The sequence below is a fragment of the Echinops telfairi genome, unplaced genomic scaffold (assembly GCF_000313985.2).
Source record: "Echinops telfairi isolate 266 unplaced genomic scaffold, ASM31398v2 ScPeMD7_7410;HRSCAF=8448, whole genome shotgun sequence".
NCBI classification, from domain to species: domain Eukaryota; kingdom Metazoa; phylum Chordata; class Mammalia; order Afrosoricida; family Tenrecidae; genus Echinops; species Echinops telfairi.
The window spans coordinates 2,227,571-2,249,765 of NW_022111310.1; the positions used below are offsets into that span (position 1 = coordinate 2,227,571).

Here is a 22,195-nt window from a genome sequence, read left to right on the forward strand (position 1 = left end):
ACCCAATAGATGGATGTATGGATTGCGATAAGAGTTGTAAGATCCCCAATAAAATGATTGAAAAAAAAGAAAAGTGAGCTAGAAGGGACCTTGCTTTTTTTTTTAAATCAGTTTATTGGGGCTTTTACAGCTCTTACAACATCCCATACATCAACTGTATCAAGCATATTTGTACATATGTGCAGCAAACAATTTCAACAGCAAAGTAATTCAAAGTCATACCCTCTACCAACCCCTTTTGAATGGCTAACCTTCTGAATATGTATCCTTTCACACGTACACGCACACGCACACCCTCTAGAGAGACAACCCTGGTCCAGGTCGCCTCTCACCAGGCCTCCTCAAGTCTCTGTCTCCTGCTCCATCTCACCCTGCACCACTCCACCCCACCCCGCGGGTTTTTTCTCACTCGAGAATCAGAGTTACAGGTGAGCCTTTCTCCATCCCCATCACAGCATGATGGACTCCCATGTCAGAGTGAAAGCCAAAGTCCTCCCAGGGCCGCCCAGAATCTCTCTGCCCTTATCTCCTGCCAGCCACCCCTCCCCTAACTCCACCACACCCACACCTGTCACCCCTCTGTCCCCAGAGCCTTAAGTCAGCGCCAGTGCTGTGGCTCTCCTCCAGGGAACCCTCAGGCTCTTCTCCTCGCTGTGGGCCACTACCGGCTCTAAGGGTGAGCATCAGAAGTACTTAATCAATATCTGTTGTGGGAATAAATAAGACACATGACTTTTCATCAACGGCATTAAAAGGGTTCACTCTATTTGTATCTTGCTTTATTGTACATTTTCTGTGGGGCATTGTCTTCCTGACCCTTTCTCTCACCTGGGGGACCCCCCTGTCTGAGGACCATGGATTCATCAATAGTCCCACCAGGTGGTCACTGCTGTGACCACCTTTGCCCCGGCATCATCGTCAACACAAGGACAGACGTCGTTCCCTGTTTGTGGCGCAGTGGGTTAGGTGTTGGACTGCTGGCTGCAAGATCAGTGGTTCAAAACCACCAGCTGCTCTGTGGGGGAAAGATGAGGTTTTCTACTCCCTTAAAGAGCTGCAGCCCCAGAAACCTAGCAGGCCGTTCTAGTCTGTGCAGTGGGGTCAGTGTGAGTCAAAATCTGCTTGACGACAGTGAGTTTGGCTTGATGAATTCTTCTTCGTTTACTAATCTAAGTGGTAATGTTTCTGGGTTAGTTTAAAATACCAGAACCCTTGATTAAGTCTCTCAGACTTTCCAGTATACCTTTCTTTTAGAACTCACCCCCCCCCCCCCCCCTAGGACTGGTATGGAGTCAGGGCTGCAGCATTCCTGGAAGAGGGGTCAGCTTGTCCCCAGGGGTCGCACGCTGCTGCATTCTCCGGAGAAGGGTTGCCATTCTTTGGGGAAGCCCCACTGGCATTCAGGCCCTCAGGCCATCCCCTGGCTGCCGGTCACAGCTGCGCCCTCCCACCCCCGGCCCATGTGCGTCTGCAGGAAAGGTCTGGGTCCCCAAGCAGAAGCCATCAGATCCGGTGCTGGAAAGCGTGACGCTGGAGCCCGAGCTGGAGGAGGCCTTGGCGAACGCGTCTGATGCCGAGCTCTGCGACATCGCAGGTAAGGGGCCACCCCAGGAGCTTCCCACGTGCCCGGGCGCTCCCCAGCACCTGCAGGGGGCCTGTATGGTTTATTCCAACCTGAATGCCGGGAGACCAGTGGTGAAACGGAAACCCAAAGGTGAACCCACCCAAACCCTCCAATCCGCCCCGCCCGCCCCCCAGGAGCCATCTGATGTGGCTGGGACCCCGTCCTGGAGGGGGCTGTAGTCCGATCCCAGAAAGGAAGTGCGTTTACCTCAAATCCCACCCAGAACCCCTGGGAAGAGAGAAGGAGGAGGAGCCAAGGACTCCTGGCACCTCCAGTTTGGGGCTGGGGGTAGAGGGGTGGGGCGCGGCTGGGGGAGGTGCTCACAAGGTGCTGGGGCAGAATCATTTACATGTACAACCTTGCTGCAGCCAGCTGTAGAGCCTACCTTCCCCGGCCAGGTGTTTCCACAGGTCCATCACTGAGCCTGCTGGGGACCTCTCCTCCACCTTCCCACAACGCCCCTTCCTGTCTCTACCTCACGTGGGGCTGGGTGGGGGGCGGCTGAGTTCTGAGCACACCACCGTGCTCCCCATGGCACCCCTATCTTTGAGAATGGGTGAATCTTTTATCTTGCTGACTTGAGAGCTATTGACTGACACCCCCCCACCCAACCCCCCAGGTGATGGAGAAGGGTGGAAGGGGTGGGAGAAGCTCCAGGGCTGTGGGGGCAGTGTGTATGAGTCCTGGCTGGCAGTGAGAGCAAGAAGGCTGTCTGTCCTAGAGCAAGGAGCCAAGGCAGTATCTAGGGTGTCTGACAGCAGGGACTGACCAAGCGGGTGCCAGTGCCAGTTGTGCAGGGGAGGGTGAGGGAGGAACAGGATTCTGGGAAATGCCGTGATCCTCCGTTGAGGGTCTGTGGAGTTTGAGGTGCCTGTCGGCCACCCAGGTGGACACAGCTGCCCATGAAGGAGTCTGTGTTGGAGGTAGACGTGTGGAGGCCATCGCCTTGTGAGGTAGCTCTGGGCAGAGGGCAGGACCCCTGTAGGAACCTGGGACTCTGAGGGGCCACGGTGCAGAAGGAGAACCATGCAAATGGGGGCAAAGCCAGCACGGAGGTTGGTTCACCACAATTGACTGAGGGCAGATGCCATATCCAGGTGCACTAAAGCCAGGGCAAGGGCCAAGGAGGTGGACTGGGGCTCAGAGAGAGCCAAGGGCCTTCTAGTGTGAACATGGGTCCAGTCCTCTGTGCCTCGGCCCGTCCCCCTGCTTCTCCTGAGCACTGTGCACAGACTGGACTATGCGTGAGGGTGACTGACCCTGGCTGGCTAGTGGAGGCCCGGACTGGCTTGCAGGGACCCACAGAGTGACTTGGAAGAGCAGTGTAGACCCTGTGTCCAGAGAGCTCTTTCCAATGGATGGACGATACAGGTAGGACAAAGGTCAGTGACTGAGAGAAGGGTTTTCATTTTCACAAAGAAGCATGTCCGAGGGGATTCTCCCTCCCCAGTGTTAGCAGATTCTCAGCTCAAGGAACCTGGCTTGCTTTGTAGTGAAGGATTTGCTTTTTAGAAGCCACAGATGACCCTCCACTCTGCCCATATATTTCAGCCCAAAGACTGCTCTGAGGAGGAGAGGCCTCTATGCAGCCAGGAGGGGGGTGATGCCCGTGTGTGTGTGTGTGTGTGTGTGTGTGTGTAGAGCATCTCCACGGTGAGTGTGTGTGTGCATGTGTGCAGCATCTCCACGGTGACTCACCCCGGAGCTGTTTTCATCCTGGACTTTCTCCTCCCATGACCCTGCATGACGTCACTCCCCTCATTAGGCAGCTCAGAGGGATTATCAAATGACCCACCAGTCAGAACCAGAACTGCCGGCTCTGCCAGGTCCTGGGTCCAAATAGGACTGCAGGGTCATGCTGTGTTTCTGTCCTGTTTTCTTGAAGCTACTCCTCTTAATTTGTGTTGGCCTGGTTCATGATGACTGTGTTAGTCTGGGTAGACTGGAGAAACAAATCCATGGACACATATGTGTATAAGGAAGAGGTTTATATACAAGAGCAATTGTACATGAAGAACACATCCCAACCCAGTCCAGTCCAAGGCTTTAAGTCTGATATTAGCCATATGTCTGATACCAATCTATAAAGTCCTCTTCAGACTCATGAAACACATGCAATGAAGCCAAATGCAGGACAATCACAAGCCAGTGGGTAGAGAGTTGTTAGGTCCAGTGACATTGTAAGCATCTCAGCGCTAGCAGGGGTCTCTCTGTGGCTTCTCCGGCTTCAGAGGTCTGCTTGCATCCATGTGGCTTGTCCAGCTCAGGGCACTAGGGTGGTTCCATGTGTCTTGTCAGCAGCAATGTCTCCCAGGGAGTGGCAGAGAGGGAAGTATCTCCCGCCTCCAAGGAGGAAGCACCAGATTTCCCAGAATTCTCAGGAGAAGGCCATGCCCACACAGAGGCCTCATTGGCTATGATCTGATTGACAAGCTAGACTCCACCCCTACACTCTGAATCCTCAAATTGACAAACGATTACATATCTACCATAATGACATATCTGTTCATGTGATTGTACCCTCTGATGTCCGGAAAGCAGAGGGGCCACACTAACATGAACTGCCTAGCCTTGCCTGCCTGTCATGTCCCATCAGCCCCATCAAAGGCGCAGTGTCTCTGGGGAGGGAGGGACTGAACATTGGCTGACCACCAGTGACCTGCCAGGGGCTATGTGGGTGGCATTAGATAGGCTTTTGCATTTATCAATCGCAGTCATCTTACAAAGTAGGTTTTGTTATTATCACACTTTATGGATGGAGCTGCCCCAGTGGTATAGTGGTTACTCATTGCCCTGCCAACCATGAGGTCAATGGTTTGAAACCACCAGGCGTTCCTCAGAAGCTAAGGTAGAGGTAGCCCCTTTGGGCAGCTTGCTCTGCAGGCTTGGCCTATATGTGGTGAGAACATGGAGGCGGGGACCCGGGCCTGGGCGAGGATGCAGGAAAGTGAGATCCCCGTTTGTTAACTGGCGTTCTTGTTGATGTGTCCTTCATGCGTGCGTGCGTTCAATGCATTGGCAGACATCACGGAAGGTGGGCCTGTGGGCTAAGCTGCAAACAACAAGGTGGACCACTCAAATCTACCTGCTGCTTTTTGAGAAAAAGATGAGGCCGTCTGGTGCCAGAGAGATTTCCAGTCTTGGAAAACCCTAAGGACTGTTCTCCGATAGGGCTAAGCAGCAGGTACTATGTACTGGCAGACAAGAAACGTGTAACCCTCACCATAAAGTGTGCCCCCACAGGCTGCTGGCAGAATGCCCAGCATTGTCTGGGCAGACAGCATGAAGTTCTGGGCCTGGGAGGCCCCTGGGTGTCCTCTGCAAACACCCCATCCCACCCCGGGATATGACCTTCAAAGCCCCTTCAGGTGGGGCAGAGGGAACAGGGGAAGGGGCAGGCTGCCCTTCAGAGGCAGACTCGGGCCACCCGTGAGGGCAGTTGACATCTCCCAGAGTGCAGCTATCTGAGGGGGCACCTTGGGCCATCCTCTCGCTCCAGGTGTCCCCTCTTACTCTCAGGCCCCTGTCCTGGGATTCTGTGGGGACTAAGACTGAAGCATCCAGCTGTAGTCCCCCCACCTTTCCTAGGAGGCAGGAAAGCCCCCCTCCTGCCGGCCATCTGCCCCAGCCCAGGCCTCGGCACAGATGCTGGGGATGAGTGCCACTATCTCAGCCTCCTCAGTGGAATGACGGGCCTCGCAAACCCTGCCAAGGCAGAGGCAGAAGAGAGAACTCGATGTTCTTTTTCAGAACTCAAAAATAGCCCTTTTTGAGTTTGGGGGAAGATTGAGGCTTTTTCTCTCTCTTTTTTTTTTTTCCAAATCAAGTTTGCTGGCGCTAAATCCAGCCTCACCAGAAACTCCGTGGAATGAAGCAGGAGGCCGTGTGGATGCATTGTTTTCTCACATTGCTTGCTCCTGGGGACGAGGGTGCACAAAGCCAGGAGGGGGCATGTCGTGCCTTGGTGCTGGACCTGGTGCCAAAGGGAATATGTGGGCACCAGCTTCAGACTCACCAAGGGACATGTCGCCTGGCCCTCCTTTCCTCCCTACCGCCTGCCTGCCTGCCTGCCTGCCTTCCTTCTTTCCTTCCTTCCTTCCTTCCTTCCTTCCTCTCTCCCTTCCTTCCTTCCTCCCTCCCTTCCTTTCCTTCCTTCCTTCCTTCCTTCCTCCCTCCCTTCCTTTCTTCCTTCCTCTCTCCTTTCCTTCCTTCCTCCCTCCCTCCCTCCCTAATCTCCTCCCAGCTGCAACATGGTTCTCCTTCTTAAGCCGACTGTTGACATGTCTTCCTCCCTCGAATGTCCATGATCTGTCTTTAGAATCCTGAAGTTGGGCACAAGCTGTAGACGTTTGGAGCTGCTGGCACCTGGAGTGTGAACTCAGAAGCCGGGAAAGGCCTTGCTCCATGGGCTTTGGCAAGCCATCCCCCTGAGCAGGCTGGACAAAGTGGTGCCCTCAATACCCACCTGGGATGCTTATTGTAAAAGCCGGAGGGGATAAAAACGTGAGGAATTATTGTGCAGCTAAGTTCTAGAATGGGCAGGGCCTGCGTTCAAACACACGCCATCTGCACCAGCTTACCCAGAAGATGAAGCCCAAGGCTCAGAGGAGAGCCCAGGGATCCTTCCATTTTTGCCCCTGGCAGTTTCTGGTGGCCTTCTTGCCTCCACCCTCCTTTCTGGAGGTTTCCACGAGGCTGGCATCCGAGCTCCAAGAGCATCTTCCAGCTCTTTATCCAGATGGCAAAACTAGCACGCCAGAGGAGGCTGATGCTCACGTGATTCCCAGCCGCCTTTCCACACCTCGTTTCTCCCGAAAACCAAGCGGCAGCCCCGAGCCGCCCCCTCCGTGGGAGCTGGAAGCTCAGGCTCTGGGAGGTGACTCACAGCTATCTGATTCACCTGCTGCTGACTCAGGCCTCTACTCCCGTTGCCCACATCGCCGCAGCCTAAATTAAAACCCAGAGAGCCAGGAATAATGCAGACGTCTCTCTCGCAACCAGTTCTTCGTGATGAAGAGGCAAGTCTAATTTTAGCCGAGAAGACTCTTAGAATGTGAGAGGCAGAAGGGACCTTGAGATCATCTTGGCTTGTGGTTCTCAGCTCCCACTGAGCTGCAAATTCACCCACAGAGACGGAGAATAATATCTCCTGAGATTCGGCTGGCTCGTCCAGCATGGAGCCTGGGCGTGGATGTTTAAAGCTCGCCGGATGACCTGTATGTGCAAATCTGGTCTAACTCGCTCGTTACATCCATGAGGCACATTGGTACAGAGGATGTACCCAGAGAGGGAGAGGCTTTACCCAAGGTCACACCGGTGTCAGGATTCTAGCCTGAATTTGAAATGTTGCCCATAGAACCCTTGAATTTGGATCTGCTGACTCCCCATCAGGGACTCTCGTTGTGTTTCTCTAGCAGGAAACCATGCCTAAGGAAGTGGCTTGATGGTTAGCGAGTCATCACCAAAGTTTTACAAGATGTCAACGGTGTGATAGGAGAGCTGGAGGAGACAGATCTCAGTCTTCCTTGATCTCTGGAAGCTCACAGGCCAGTGGCAGCAGATGTGTGTCCAGCTGTCTCTACCACCCTGTAGACAACCTGCTGTAATAAGCACCAGGTGTGGTGGAAGAATCCAAGGGGAGAGGGAGGAATCCGGAAAGACTTCCTGGAGGAGGAAGGGTTACTCAAAGTCTTGAAGGATGGTGCCAGGACTCTGATGTGAAATCCAGGCTACCCAAGTGAACTTGAATCTCACTTGTTTCAGATAAACCGTAAGTTTGATAAACATATGTTCTGCTCAATAACTGGGACATCCCTGTACTTGAGGAGGGGAGAGGGAGGGGCAAAAGGTTATGTATCTGAAATTTACCTGGGCACCCTGCCTTTCTCTTTGCTAACCCTAACTATCCTGTTATGCCCTTGGGTAGATCCCACCAAAGTTTAGAGACAGTCTCCAGAAAGGCACGCTGTGGGGTGACGGCAGTAACCTCACGAATGAAGAAAGCAGGGTCGTTAGAAAGACAGGGAAGAAAGAGAAGACCACACGGAAAACCAGAAGGAGCTCAGAGACTTTCTCGTGAACATGAGCCGCTAAAGCGACTGGGAGAAACGATGACATACAAAAGCTGAGCGGAAAATGCCAAGGGTGGCTGGAGGAGACCAAGCGAAGGATCACCCCAGTGAAAGGTGCAGAGACCTGAGTTAGAAAACCAAAGGGCAGGACCCACCCAGCACTTCTCCGTCTGCACGAACCGAAGGGTAAAGTGCAAGCCGCAAGTGGTCACATTCAAGGAGTCTCTGGGCAATGTTTCCAGCGATCCCGTAAAGCATCTAAAGATGACAGGAGGAATACACAGAGTCACTGTACCCAAAAGAAGGAATGGCCATTTCACTATTACAGATGGTATCGAAGGAAGAAGTCCAAGCTGTGTTGGAGATACTAGAGAAAAACAAGGCTCCAGGAATTGATGGCATGCCAATGGAAATGTTTGAGCTAGCTGATGTAGTGCTGGAAGCCCTCACTCATCAATGCCAAGAAATTTAGAAGACAGCTCCTAGCCAACTGACTGGAAAAGATCCAAGGGCATGCCCTTTCCAGAGAAAGGTGACCCAGCAGAATTTGGAAATCATCCAACAATAGCATTAATATCACATGCAAGTGAAATTTGGCTTAAGATAATTCAAAAGCAGTGGCAGGGACCTTGCCAGAAGTCCAAGCTGAATACAGAAGAGGCTGTGGAACAAGGCCTGTCATGGCTGACATCAGGTGGGTCTTGGCTGACAGCAGAGAACACTAGGAAGACTTTCACTTGTGTTATATTGACGATCAACAGTCCTTTGACTGTATGGGTCATAACATTCTGGAGACTGGAATTCTAGAACATTTAACTGCGTTCATGAGAAACGGCATCAACCGAGAAGCATTGGGTTTTTTTGAGCAGAGCAGAGCAAGGGGAAACGGCATGGCTTAAACTCGGGCGAAGGGTTGCATCAGGGTTGTGTCCTTTCAACAAACTTACTCAGGCTGGATGCGGAGCAGATAATCCAAGATGCTGGACTCAGAGGAAGACCATGCATCAGCACCAGCAGAAAGCTGACATCAGTGTTAGTCATGTTTGTAACCGTTATAAGGACCACGTATAGCCTTGTTTGCTTCAAGCACAGAGAACTTGAAGCACTGATGTTGAAGATCAAAGACGCTAGCCTTGAAGGTGCACCAGCCCTCAATGGCAAGAAAACAAACACCCTCACAGCCAGACTGCTCGCACCAGTCTAATCAGTCATGATAGAGGAAGAAAAGATTGAAGTTGTAAAACGTCTCTCATTTTAGCCCTGAAAGCCAGACATGCAGGATGGTGGGTGGTACTTCCCTCTTTCCAGGGAGATCCTTGATGAAAGTCCTCCAGGCCAACAGAGATCTCATTTTACTTGCATCCACCATCAGTGCTCATGGCAGCCACAGTCAAGAGATCAGAGGGTATATTGCATTGCGCAGATGTGCTGAAAAGATCTCTTTAAAGGGTTGAAGAGCAAAGGCATCACTGTGAGGACTGAGCTGTGCTTGACCCCAGCCCTGGTCTTGCCAGTCGCCTCACACACACAGGAAAGCCGGACGCTGGAGAAGGAAGATTGAAGAAGGATGGATGTATTTCGCATCGCGGAGCTGGCAAAGAATACCGACTAGCCCATGGACTGCCAGGTGAACAAACAAACCTGTCTCGAAAGAAGTTCACCTAGAACGCTCCTCTGAAGCAAGACTTCATCCCAAGTACTTAGGACCTGCTTCCAAGAGGGACCCTGCCCTGGGGAAGGACATCCTGCCTGGTGAGATGGGCTGACACAGTGGCTGCAACAGCGGGGAGGATGGCACAGGACCAGCGTTTCAGTCTGTTGTGCCCAGGGCTGGAACCCACCTGCTAGCACCATCGGGAACAAGCAGTCCTGCTGGGGTGATTAGCTGCTGTTGACCAAGTCAGCCCCAACTCACTGGAACCGCTGAAGTCCAACGGGTTTCCGCTGATTTTTTGGAAGCAGGTCGCAAGACCTTCCTCGTCTGTCTTCGTCTGCAAGCTCCGTCCCATCCTCCCAGACAACCTCCCCCAAGAGGCGGGTGCTGGGTGAGCATGCGGTACACTGACTGGCAATGGAACCAGATCTCCCACGTGGGAGACGAGAAATCCACCACCCAACCCCTAATGCCCCTCTGGCAACCCTAGCGGAGGCCCTTTCAACCCTGGCACTCCAAGTGAGAGCGCGTGATCAGCGGAAGGGCATTCAGGACTGGCAGAAGCAGGAGGTGTCCGAGAGCAGTGGCGATGCACCTGGAGCAGAGACAGAGCAGCAGAGCCGGCCCAAGAGGCCCCAGGACCCAGGCTCTGGAGTTTGGACTTGGTCGTCAGTGGCCTCTGTCCTCCTCTCTGGATGGCTACAACAGGCCCAAGGGCAGTGGTTCTCAACCTTCCTAATGCTGCGACCTTTTCATACAGTTCCTCATGTTGTGGGGACCCCCAACCGTAAAATTACTTTCATTGCTACTTCGTCACTGTCATTTTGCTACTCTTATGAATTGTCATGTAAATATCTGATATGCAGGATATATTTTCATTGGCCATAGAGCATAGTGATTCATCACAAAAATAATGTCATTATATATATTGTGAAATATTTATTTCTAATGACAAATAAATGAAATTTTGTCCTGAAGCATGGTGTCGCATGGGTAACAGTCTTCAGGCCCCGGTACTCGTATGTGGGCGTATCTGCATGTGGGCAGACCCACCTGGAGACAGATAGGGGGGCGGTGTCTCGGTTCCTAAAACCATCGGAAATATATGTTTTCCGATGGTCTTAGACGACCCAAAGGGGTCGAGACCCACAGATTGAGAACCTCTGCCCAAAGGTACCCCATACCCACCTCGCCCCTCTGTGGACAGTTCTTCACACACAGCCAGAGAAATATTCTCAGAACCCGGTCAGATCTTCCCACTCCCCACTCAAGTGACTTCCCAGGCTGAACCTGCGGAAAACCAGTTGACCTCCTTACCTGAACCTAGAGAGTGCCACAGGCTCTCGCCTTGCCCACTGGAATAAAATCCGGTAATATAATCAGTTCTCAGCTTCAACGGTACAGTGAAACCACCTGGGAGTTTTAAAACGATGCAGATGCCTGGGCCCCAGCCACAGAGATTTCCATGGAATTGGTAGGCCCGGACATCTGGAATGTCTACATTCCCAAGCCATTCCCAGGTACAGCTGAATTGAACCCTGTTGCACAGCATCTTCCCTGGGCTGTTGGAGGTGTTCAGTCGGTGGGGGTGGGAGGGCGATCACTGCTGTTCGCACCCCATTTTCAGCTTCATCTCACACCTTCCTATGCTCCACCCTCCCTCGGCTGCATTCCCGCCAGAGCGGAGGGGTGTTTGTTAACAGCCTCGGTGCTTACAGAGTAAGCTGGGTGGCTATTGGCTGAAGTCTCCCTCCCCCCGCAGGTCGTAAAGAGGAGGGCACAGACCCGTCTTTCTGGTTCTCTGCGGTGTGTTTCCCCGACCCCCTTCCCTGCCCCTGCCGAGTGCATGCAAGAATGACTGGGCGTGGCAGGGATCTGGTCAGCTTTGCATTTCCAGAAAGATCTTTCTGGCGGCTCCTTTGGCAAATGCTGGAGGAGAGACGGGGCCAGGAGACCAGGGGCTGTGCAGCTGTGACCTGGAAATGAGAGCGCTCTGCCAGGACAAAGTGGTGGTGGGAGGCATGGTTCCTCTAAGTGTCTCGGAGGGAAGCTGACTGCGCTGGGTGGAAAGTACGGGCCTGGTGTGGAGGAGAAGGTGTCAGGTGACTGCGCCGGTACCTCGAGAGACAGGCAGGGTGACAAGATGGAAGGCAATCCAAAGAGAGAAGCCGTCGCCGGGACAGTGGATGGCTCTGGTTTGGTCCAAGTTTGGCTGGAAGTCCCAGAGGGACCGTGGGGCTGGGGAGATCTCAGACTCTGAGGGTCAGGACTAGAGAAGTCTAGGCTAGGGACAGGGACTTGAAGGTCATGTGAAGCAAGGTGAGAGGTTTCTACCTAGGGACTCGAGAGCCACACATGCATCACTTGCCATTTCTGGGAACACAGATCCCTGGGATGCAGGGGTTTTCTGTCGGTGAGGGGTAGCCACGGGCCCTTTCTCTGTCCCCACAGCCATCCTGGGCATGCACACCCTCATGAGTAACCAGCAGTACTACCAGGCCCTGGGCAGCAGTTCCATCGTGAACAAGGAGGGACTCAACAGTGAGTACTCAGCCCACCCACCCCCTCCCCTACCCCAGCTCACTTGCAGAAGGAGGATGCCTGGGACCTGTGGGCCCTAAGGCTGCTCCTCTTTTGCCTCTACTCTCAGACGGGCACTCTGGCTCCTTGCAGGTGTGTGTGTCAGCCAGGTCTGCTACGCCTTTCCTTCGCCTGGGCCCCCAGGACCTACCTGTGTCTTGTTTACAAAGTCCTTCCCCCTCCCAATATTGTGAGCATATTCTCCTCCAGTCTCCTCTGCCCCATCTTAGAGGCTGACTGCTTACGCTCCACCTCATGGTCCCCCTGGGGTTCACCTTTGGGCTGGTTTGCGAGGAGGTGGAACTTCCTCTCACGTTGTTAATTGGCTATCCAACTGTCCCAACACCAGTTCTGAAGAGTCCATCCGTCCACCCCTAGGCTGGGCTCTCTGCCCCAATGGCCACTTTCCCCCTCGCCTTGGTTTTGGGCATCTCTTCCACTCCCTGAGTCCCGCTGTCCTTTCCTGTGCTGATCCCACTAGTGCTATCTCCTGCTGCATCCAGTCGAGCTGCCGCCGGGCCCGGTGAGGAGGGAGGGTGCCGAGAGAGCAATGACCCTTCCCTTCCGGAACAGTTGTGCCTTCCTTCTCATCCACACCTCCTGCTACTCTTACAGGAGCTAATGAGCGCAGGGAGGAGGAGTGCTCCCCCTCTACAGATGGGAACACCCAGGCGAAGAGGGGTTAGGCCCTCAAGGGTAGAGCCCAGGCCTCCTGGGTTTGTGAGCAGCGCTGCTTGCGTGGCACAGCCCCCGTGATACTGCGTCTTTGCATGTCCCTGACACCCCCACCCCCGTCCTTTCATTTCTCTGAGCCCCACGCCTGGTATCGGTCACTCCACCCAGGTGTTATCAAACCCACACAATACAAGCCTGTGCCCGACGAAGAACCGAATTCAACCGACGTAGAAGAAACGCTGGAGCGGATAAAGAACAACGACCCGGACCTTGAAGAGGTCAACCTCAACAACATCCGGGTAAATCCCTTTTCTCTCCCTGCATGGGAAAGGCCTGTCGGTGGGCCATGCTAACCTGGCGCACACAGCTCAGGCGGGGCTGGTGGGTGAGCTGCAGCCTGTGGGGAGCCTGGGCATTTCTGGATTAGCAATATGGACAAAGCCTTGCCAATAGAGGGGTGGACAGGCCCAGATGTTCACCCCAGGCCAAGCCAATTCTATCCCTGGAAACACTCCATGTTGTTCAGAGCATACACGCATACACCCACACACACATGCTGCTGCACCATGGGATCTGCAGACTCCAACATGCCAGTGCCCACCAGACTCAGGGACACCCACACCTTGGCCAGGGTCTCCCCTGAACCATCCCTGTGCCGTCTCATGCTCATACACAGCCTCATCTTATAGCCCAGGAGGCAGCTGTTAGCCCACGTCCAAAGTCATCTGCCGATATTTCTCTGGACATGGCCCTGTGTGGCCACCGAGGACAGAGGAGGGACAGATGGACAGACTGTCCCACCCTGCCTGGACAGGCCGCAGGAGGAATTCAGAAGCGGGCACAGCTGCCCTCACACCTGTTCCACTCTAAGGCCTATGGGATTAGTTCTGGAGGCGGGGGTAAGACAAGAAGCTGCCCCCCTTCTTTCCCTTCTTCTCCACTTTCTTTTAAGAGGCTGCCAGTCCCACAGCACCATCAGATTGGAAACGTGCCTCCTCAGTGTTCCTCTCTGCTCCCATGGGGAGCTAATGTGACACCCTGAAATAAGAGACAGGGGAACACAGCCAGGGCCTCTCAGGTGCCTCAGTTGTCTGCCATGTGCCCAGGGTGCATGCTGGCAGTGAATAATGCCTGTCCTTCGGGGTGCCGGAGCCTGGCCCCGCACCCTCACCAAGGGGGCTCAGGCCAGTGCCCAGCCCTCTTCTGTCTCAGTTTCCCCTCCTGCACAGTGAGGCCGTTGGGCTCTGTGAGTGGGTTCCACCTGAGGAACTCAGGTCTCATGCCCAGGGTTCCTGATGTCATTGTCCTGGGCAGCCGGGGCATCAGTCTTTGAGGAATGTTCCCCAGGAGCCTCTGACACGCAGCTGGGGCTGACACCCACTGGGGCAGGTGGCTATTAGAGATTATCTCCTGTAAGCACACCACCACACACACACACACACACACACACACACACACACACACACACACACACACACACACACAGTGCTTTCCAGAAACAGGGCAGAAAGGAGGAAAACGTTTGCCAGAGTCACACAGCAAGTCAGAAGCCTTGCTGGGCAGTGGACCAGTCCTGGCCTCCGCATCCCCTCCCCGGAACCTCTCCTCCTCCAATGACCATTTGCAGCTCTTCTTGGGGAGAGTTTTCTCAACCAATTTACCAGAAAACCCTTCTCAAATTTCATCCATCGGGAGCACAGCCAGGAGGCAGGCAAAGCCAGAAACTGGTCACTCAGCCTTTTGGTCAGAAACCTACTAGGAATGAGCCAGGAGAGCGGCTGCCCCATCTCCCCGCCCCACACCTCCCTGCCCAGGTGGAGGCTGTAGGTCACCTCCGGCTTTTCTTTCTGCAGAATATCCCCATCCCCACCCTCAAGGCTTACGCAGAGGCCCTGAAGGACAACGCGTATGTGAAGAAGTTCAGCATCGTTGGAACTCGGAGCAATGACCCTGTGGCGTATGTATGTACCTTTCAGTGTGGGCTGCATTGGGGGTGGGGGCATAGAAATGTGTGACTTGGGGATCAGGTATACCCCGAGGATGAAGACCCCTGCGTGGTGTATCGAGAAGGCACGGGGCTGGGGGCCCCACACAGACAGGAAGGTCCTCCTCACAGCCATCCCTTAATCTCAGAAGCACCTTCCCAGTTTGCAGACGATGATCCTGAGGTTCAGAGGTCACACAGCTTGCTTGGTCCAAAATCACCCAGCCAGCAAAGAAAACCCCGTCTCTTATTTCAGGGTTCAAATGCAACCTGTGTGAACCCAGCCCCCACTTTGCTCTCAACTCGGCGCATCATGTCTGTGGCGGGCTGGCTCCTTCCTGGGCCTCAGTTTCTCCATTTCTAAATCAGTGCCTTCATCAGTAGGTCCCCAAGGAGTGGTACTCATTTATATTTTACCTGTGTGTGAAAAGGTTTCAAATTTCAAATGAAATTGTACTTTTTATAAAATAGCCATGAGTTCTCTTAAAAATAAAAAGCACATAGTACTTGTTTCAGCATCTGGCTGTGCCCACCACTGAATCAGGCTCTGGGAGCACGCCTGTGATGGGGCCAGCCTCCACCCCAGCTGGCACGGCCCACGGTGCAGCGTGGCTATTACCCACCACGAGCAGATAAAGGGGGCAAGAACTAGCTATCCGGCCAGGAAAGAAAGCATATAGTAGCAATCAAATCTTTTCTGATTTTTAAAATAAATAGGATGGTTTTCTTCCAATTTTTAAAAAATACTACAACTAGCTCACAGTTTCCCTCCCTATGCTGCCTGGGCGGCCCCAGTGGGACAGTACTGGACAGATGACCCCTGACCTCCAGTGGGTGCTGAGTTTGCCCTGCAGGCAGGATGGGAAGGGGCAGTCCCAGGCCCTGTCCGCCTCGGCACCACTGACCAGAATCCAAGCATGCCCATGCTGGCACTCAGCTCCACACCATGAAAGCTTTGGGGCACAGCCTCCGTGCCAGGCCAACAGCTGACATCCGCCCATTCACACATGAATGCCCATTTTCCAGTACTGGCTGCTTCTAGGCCAAAGGGCAAATAGTGCTGCCAAAACTCTGTGCTGGTCCCCACCCCACCCCCACATGCCTCTCCTGGGCCCCAGTTCCTCCACCATGAACCAGCAACCAACGAGTTAACACCTGCATGGTAGGGCTTCTAGGACCTGCTCAGCCACTAACTTGTCCCTCCAATGAGCTTAGTGCCCTTGCTTCAACCAAACCAAACCAAACCAAACCAAACCATGCCAGTGCCAGGAGGATTCCAACTGAGTGAGCCTAGAGGCAGAGTAGGCTTTCATCCCGGGGTTTCCAAGGCTGTAGATCCTTAAGGAAGCAGACTGCCTCATCTTCCTCCCGAGGAGCAGCTGGTGGGTCCAAACCACTGACCTGCCAGTAAGCAATTGAGCACTTACCCACCGTGCCACCAGGGCTCCTTGCATGCTTGCCTCCTTGAATTGCCAGCCAGCTTATCTTGAGTCCTGGTTGGGGGAGGGAAAGGCATGCCAGGCACCATGGGGCCTGGGTCCCTTTGCTCAGGGGGACAGGTGGCCCAGTAGAGAGAACTGGCATGCGCCCAGGTGAGCTTGCGCAGGAGCTCAGGACTTGGAACGGACTCGATGGCAGTGGGTTGGGATTTGGGGCTTTGAGGAGGGAGCGGTGACTTCAACCCAGAAGACCCCCTGGGGAGGGGGCCTGGATCTGGGCCATGAGCAGGGTCTAGCCAGCAGGTCCCAAGTGAGAGGACACCTTCCTCCCTGGTGGGGAGCGAGTTGGGGGAACCAGGCCCTCAAGTGCACACCCTGGGCCTGTGACCCTGGAGTCTCTCTCCACCAGCTACTAATTACCTCGGACCCTCCACATGGACTGATTGCCATTGACACCCACTGGCTGCAGTCCCCCGAAAGGCGCTGAGGACACCTGAGCCCTCTCCTCCACTTGGCCCTGGTCACTTGCCCACTAGGCAAAAATTAGGTGGGGGAGGGGGGTGTTCCCAGATCTGATTCTTCCCTCTTCTGCTCTGCGATGAAGGAAATGTTGATTCCTCAAGAGAGTAATTGAGAGTATGTGGGGGTGGGGGGCAGTGCTTGGGACTCAGCAAGTCACTCGGGGAGTATTCACGGCACCCATGGGCTGGGTGAGCTCCACTGCCAGGCCCCCCGAGAGGATACAGGGTAAGACCAGGGACCACAGCAGTGTAAAGCCCACGGTAGCAGAATGGTGTGGATCCCGGAGGGAGGTGGTGGATAAGTCCAATGGGGGTTCGGAGGGACGTCCGCAAAGGCTCATGGAGAGGGGGGCATTTGCAAAGAGCCTTGAAGGCTGAGCAGGGTTTGGACAAGTGAGGCAGAAAGGACAGGACGGCTCAGCGGCAGCAGCCACTGCAGACACTGGGAGCGGAACACCGGCCCTCTGTCGGGGAGCAGGGGAGGCGAACCGGGCACAGAAAGAAGCCTTCAAATGCTGGCTGAGGGTGGTCCTCCCCAGTGAGGGTCCGAGAACCCTGCAAGTTGGAGAGAGGAGAAACATGCAGCTGGGCTTGGCTGGTGGCCATGGTGAGTGGGTGCTGCCGCTCCCTCCCAGCAAGGCCCCCTCTGTGTTTAGGAGTGGTCCGGGAGGGGCTGCAGCCTGGCTTCTGTGCCTCTCGGACATGTCCATTTCTTCCCGGGGTTCCAGGCTCTTGCTGAGATGCTCAAGGTGAACAAGACCTTGAAGACCCTGAATGTGGAGTCCAACTTCATTTCTGGAGCGGGGGTCCTGAGACTGGTAGAAGCCCTGCCACACAACACTTCCCTTGTGGAGCTCAAAATTGATAACCAGGTAAGACAGGGCTGGGGAGTCTGGTGGGCTTTATATCTGCAGCTCCCCATTCTGCGCTTGGCTGCGTGCTGTGGGGTGAGCAGACACTGCTGACCAGACACCCCCACGAGCCCAGCTTTCAGGAACCTCAAGGACTGCCCAGTCCCCCCCTCTCCACCGGGCTTACCTCCTTGCTTCATCTTCCCCACCTTCTGCTTGCTCCCACTCAGCGTGGGAGGGCTGACTCCTTGCCAGAGGACCCCTCTGTCCTGGGACTGTGCTCGCGATGAGCATGTCCCTCCTTGTGTTGATTAGCTGGAAACAACTCTCAAATTCTTGTTGGCTGGGCTTGGTTCTGCCCATGCAGCCCATAGGCTATACCTCGAGACAGATCTCAGAAACCACTGACGTCTTTTTGACCGAGCTGAATAGCCCCATTTCTTCAGGCGTACCTGCACCCTCCGTTCATCAAGCCCCCTCTATCCAGGTGTCCTGGGGAATTACCCATTCTCTGTCATGTGTGTGCTTTAGTCATGTATTGTCAGGCAGCTCTTTCCTTCTGACTCTTTCTCTTTTAATAAATCATTTTAATGGGGACTCTTACAGTTCCTAGAACAATCCATACATCAGTCGTATCAAGCACATTTGTACATATGTTGTCATCATCATTTTCAAAACATTTTCTTTCTACTTGAACCCTTGATATCACCTCCACTTTTTGCCCTCCACCCTCGTGAACCCTTGATACATTATAAATTATTATCATTTTCATACACCATCTGCTGTCTCCCTTCACCCAGTATTCTGTTGTTCATCCCCCTGGGGAGGGGTGTTATTCGTCGATCATTGCAATTGGTCCCCCCTTTCTCCCCCTCCTCCCCGCCTTCCCCTACCTTCATGGTATGGCTACTCGCATTACTGTTCCTGAGGGGTTTATCTGTCCTGGGTTCCATATGTAGAGAGTTCTTATCTGTACCAGAGTACATGCTCTGGTCTAGCCAGATGTGTAAGGTGAAACTGGGGTCATAATGGGGATAAGGGGGGAGCATTAAAGAACTAGAGGAATGTTGTATGTTTCGCATGCTATACTGTACCCTAGCTGACTCCTCCCTGACACTTCTGTGAGGGGCTGTCCCATTGTCTACAGGTTTGGATCTCCACTCTAGCCCTGCTCGTTTGCATTGATATGATTGTTTCTTTTGGGTCTTCTGGTGTCTGATACCTGATCCCGTCAACACCTCGTGATCACACAGGCTGGTGTGCTTCTTCCGTGTGGGCTTTGTTGCTTCCCTGCTAGATGGCTACTTGTTTAACTTTAAGCCTTTAAGACCCCAGACACTGCATCTTTTGATAGCTGGGCACCATCAGCTTTCTTCACCACATTTGCTTATGCATGCATTTTGTCTTCAGTGATCGTGTCAGGAAGGTGAGCATCACAGAATGCCAGGTTATTAGAACAGAGTGTTCTTGTGTTTAGGGAGGCCCTGAGTAGAGGCCTGAAGCCCCTCTGCTACCTTAATACTTAGCCTATAAGTATATGTACATAGATCTATATCCCTATCATTATATATAAATATATTTACATATATGCATGCCTATATTTACACCTTTATATGATGCTAGTAACATATCGTAGGTGGTTACATGTGTCGCGTGCCTGCTGTGAACCCGCTCCATGTAGCATATCTGACCTGCACAGCAGCCCTGGCAGGTGTGTAGAGATTCACAGGTCCAGTTGGCAAAGGAAGGAACGGCCCAGTGAAGTCAGGGAACTTTCTCAGGATCACTACGTTATCACTTCAGGAAGCAGGCCTGGAATCCAGGCTTCCTTGGGCCAGAATCCAGGCTCCTTTCCCTGCAGCCCAATGCGTTATTCTTTTTCATGGAGACAAAACTCGTTGCAAAAAACAAAGTGTTTGTTTCCTGCACAAGGTGTTTGCTGGTTGGGTACAAATAGCTGCCTAGAAGAAAGATCGGAAGGAAATAGAATCGGAACCGTTGTTTTCCCTGAACGAGATTATTCGTGCTTGTTGTGGCTCTTGCGACTATGAAACAGGACCAGCCTGTGAGTGTCCAGCCTGCAGCATCCCTGCTGCCACGTGACCCCTGTTTGGGTCCGGAATGGCGAGAGAGACTGGCCTCCCGGTACTTGGAATGTGCCTTCGCAATCACAAGGCATTCAAGACTCATCCCTGCCCTCACCCTCTGTCTTCATGCTTCTATGCATCTGCTTTTGCTTTTTCACCTCCTGGGAAATCCTCCCTCGCCCTGCCCCTACCTCCACCTCTGCTGGAGAAACGTTCCCCTCCCTGCTGGGTTCACAGGGGGAGTATTTACACCATGGAAATGGGCAAAAGCTTCAAATTAGGACTCCCCTCCACCCTCCACCCCCACCAGTGTATCAGCATCAAGCTGCCTCTCCATTAGCTCGCTGTAGCTTCTCCAAGCTTCCTCCCAAGGAGGGGGAAGGCACCACCTCCCCACCCACACCCACACCCACCCTGCTCTGTGAGCTTTGAGGGGAGATGGTGCTGCTGTGTCTGAGCCACCCCCGACCCCAGTGTCCATCTCAAGACCTGGCCTTGCAGGGGTGCTTGGTGAGCAGGGCTGCTGGCAGGGCTGCACCATACTGAGGGGGTGGGGGTAGGGGACCAATCCTACCCCACTCCACTCCCAAGCTGTGTGTCTTGCTGTGGGGCTCTGTCCACCCAGCGAGAGCAGGGTGTCGTTGGTGTATTTTCTAATGTATGCCCAGAAGGCCCACAGCCAGCATTGGCCCTGCATGCACAGTGGCTGCATGGAGTCCTCAACATCCCTCCCAGGCCAGTGGCCTCGCCGCTGCCCTCCCTCCCTGCCCTCCCTGGCCCACCACCTCCATGGGCATCCCTGGTCCTGCGCGGTTGAAGGCGGGAGGGCAGAGCAGCTGAACAGAGGCGGGCAGCAGATCTGGCCACAGCCCCGGGACCAGCCTTGGGATCCGACGCTCATAGGGCTCCAAGCTCCTCCAGCAAGCAAGTCAGGGCCTACCCAGTGTCTGCTGAAACCTGACTCCTGGGCAGAACGCTAAGTCTCAGGCCACCAGGGTGTACCGAGCCCCCTCCCTTCCCTCTGGCTGCTGTCCCCGGAGATGGAGCTGACCACAGCCCTCGTCCCTATAGAACATCCTGGTGCCAGAACGTTCACTCCTGCCGCCTTAGTGTCCTCACTGTAAACGGGGGCTGTTGAGATCCATGCCTTCGGAGATGACGGCTGCCAGCGCTGCTGACTTTTAGAGCTCCTTGGCAGGTGGCCCAGGGAGTTCACACAGCGATGTTACTGCAGTTTACCTGTTGGGCTGCAATCGGCAGGTTGGTAGCTCAAAACTGCCAGCAGCTCCTCGGGAGAAAGGCTTTAAACTGTTAGTCTCAGGAACTCACAGGGAAGGTCGCTGTGAGTCGGCGCCGACTCAGTGGCAGGGAGTTGGTTTGTCTGTCCATTAGCTCCTGCGATGCTCACCAGCACCGTGTACATGGATATTAAGACCCCTGGCTTAGAGGTGCGAAGGCTGAGCTCCAGGCAGGCTAGGTGACCTGGTGCAGGTCACACAGTAAGTGGCAGATCCTTGAACCAAATGTATGTCCATGTGAGCTGAGTTTGGCTTTTCCCAACCCCGCTTCTTCGCTCCAGGCCCTGCTCACCTGAGGGTGGGGGTGGGGGTGGCGTTTCTTGGGGGGTCCATGTCAACCTCCAGTGAGTGCTAGCTGCACACCAGGGATGGGCTGGGCTTTGCCCTCCAGAGTCCACGTTGGTAGGGAGGTCAGCAGGTGCCTAAGCAAGCCACTAACAGTGGGCCATGGGACTTCCTAGAGGAGGTGGAGTTTGAGATGAACCCCCCAGGGTGAAAGGTACCTCAGAAGGTGAGGTGGAGGCCAGGACATCCCCTGTGAGGAAACAAAGCCAATGTCCAGGAAAGCCAGCGAGCCCATCTGGAAGCTAGAGGCTGCCCTGGGCACCCTGGGAGGGCAGAACCCCAGTGGGAGTTGGGAGTCTGAAGGGCTTGGAGTGGCAGGTTTAGGGAAAGTGGACTCTGAGCTGTTGTCCGCACCACTCAGAGCTGTGCTTTGGGGAGAGGCAGCTGGGTGGGCGGGAGAGGGCTGGGGGGAAGGACAGCACAGCCTTGAGGCCCAGGAGACCCGCACAGAGCTTGGGGTCCCACAGGAGGGGCAGACCTGTGGGCAGTGTGCTTTTGCAGAGCTGGAACCTGGAGTTGGGCACAGCAGGGTGTGGGAGGTGGGACTCTGGGGAGGGGGCTCTGCTGGCTCTGCTGGCCCAGGCTCAGGGGGAGGTCACTTGCACGCTCACAGAATGCTCCAGAAAGCCTGGGCCCGGCGAGCTGCCTCCTCTCGGGTGCCCCGGCGCAGGGATCTGGAGTGTATGACACAGAGGAGGTGGTGAGTGGCATTTGATTTACTCCTCGCGCTTCTTAGTCACGGAGCCTGGAACTTTCTCCTCAGCCCTGGAGTTGGTAACCTGTGTTCACGAGGCTCTGTCCTCCCTCTTCCTTATACGGCCAAAGAAAGGGACGTAGGCAGTTCCACCCAGGGCGACACAGAGATGCGCAGTCCTGCTCCTGCTCCGGGCACAAGTGGGGGAGCCAGGACGCTGCGGCCATCTGTTTTCTCAACAGCCTCCCGTTATCTCCAAGCAGCGTTCTGCTGCTACCCGACGTTGATAGGGCTGACTTGGGACTGCTCGGGTGGGGGTGGGGTGGACCCTGGGGCTGGACCTGCAGGAAGGGCTCCGAGACATGATCCAGT

The 22,195-nt window shown here is 54.4% G+C and overlaps 1 protein-coding gene across 1 annotated transcript in view; it reads left to right on the top strand.

Annotated features, from left to right (window-relative positions):
* TMOD1 (tropomodulin 1) overlaps window positions 1–22,195 on the top strand; it is a 73,920-nt gene that overhangs the window by 35,996 nt on the left and 15,729 nt on the right. Inside the window, exons 4-8 of the mRNA XM_004710992.4 lie at window positions 1,475–1,594; window positions 11,801–11,890; window positions 12,773–12,903; window positions 14,458–14,565; window positions 17,277–17,420. Of these exons, the coding sequence (XP_004711049.1) occupies window positions 1,475–1,594; window positions 11,801–11,890; window positions 12,773–12,903; window positions 14,458–14,565; window positions 17,277–17,420 (593 nt within the window). The remainder of the gene's footprint in view (window positions 1–1,474; window positions 1,595–11,800; window positions 11,891–12,772; window positions 12,904–14,457; window positions 14,566–17,276; window positions 17,421–22,195) is intronic.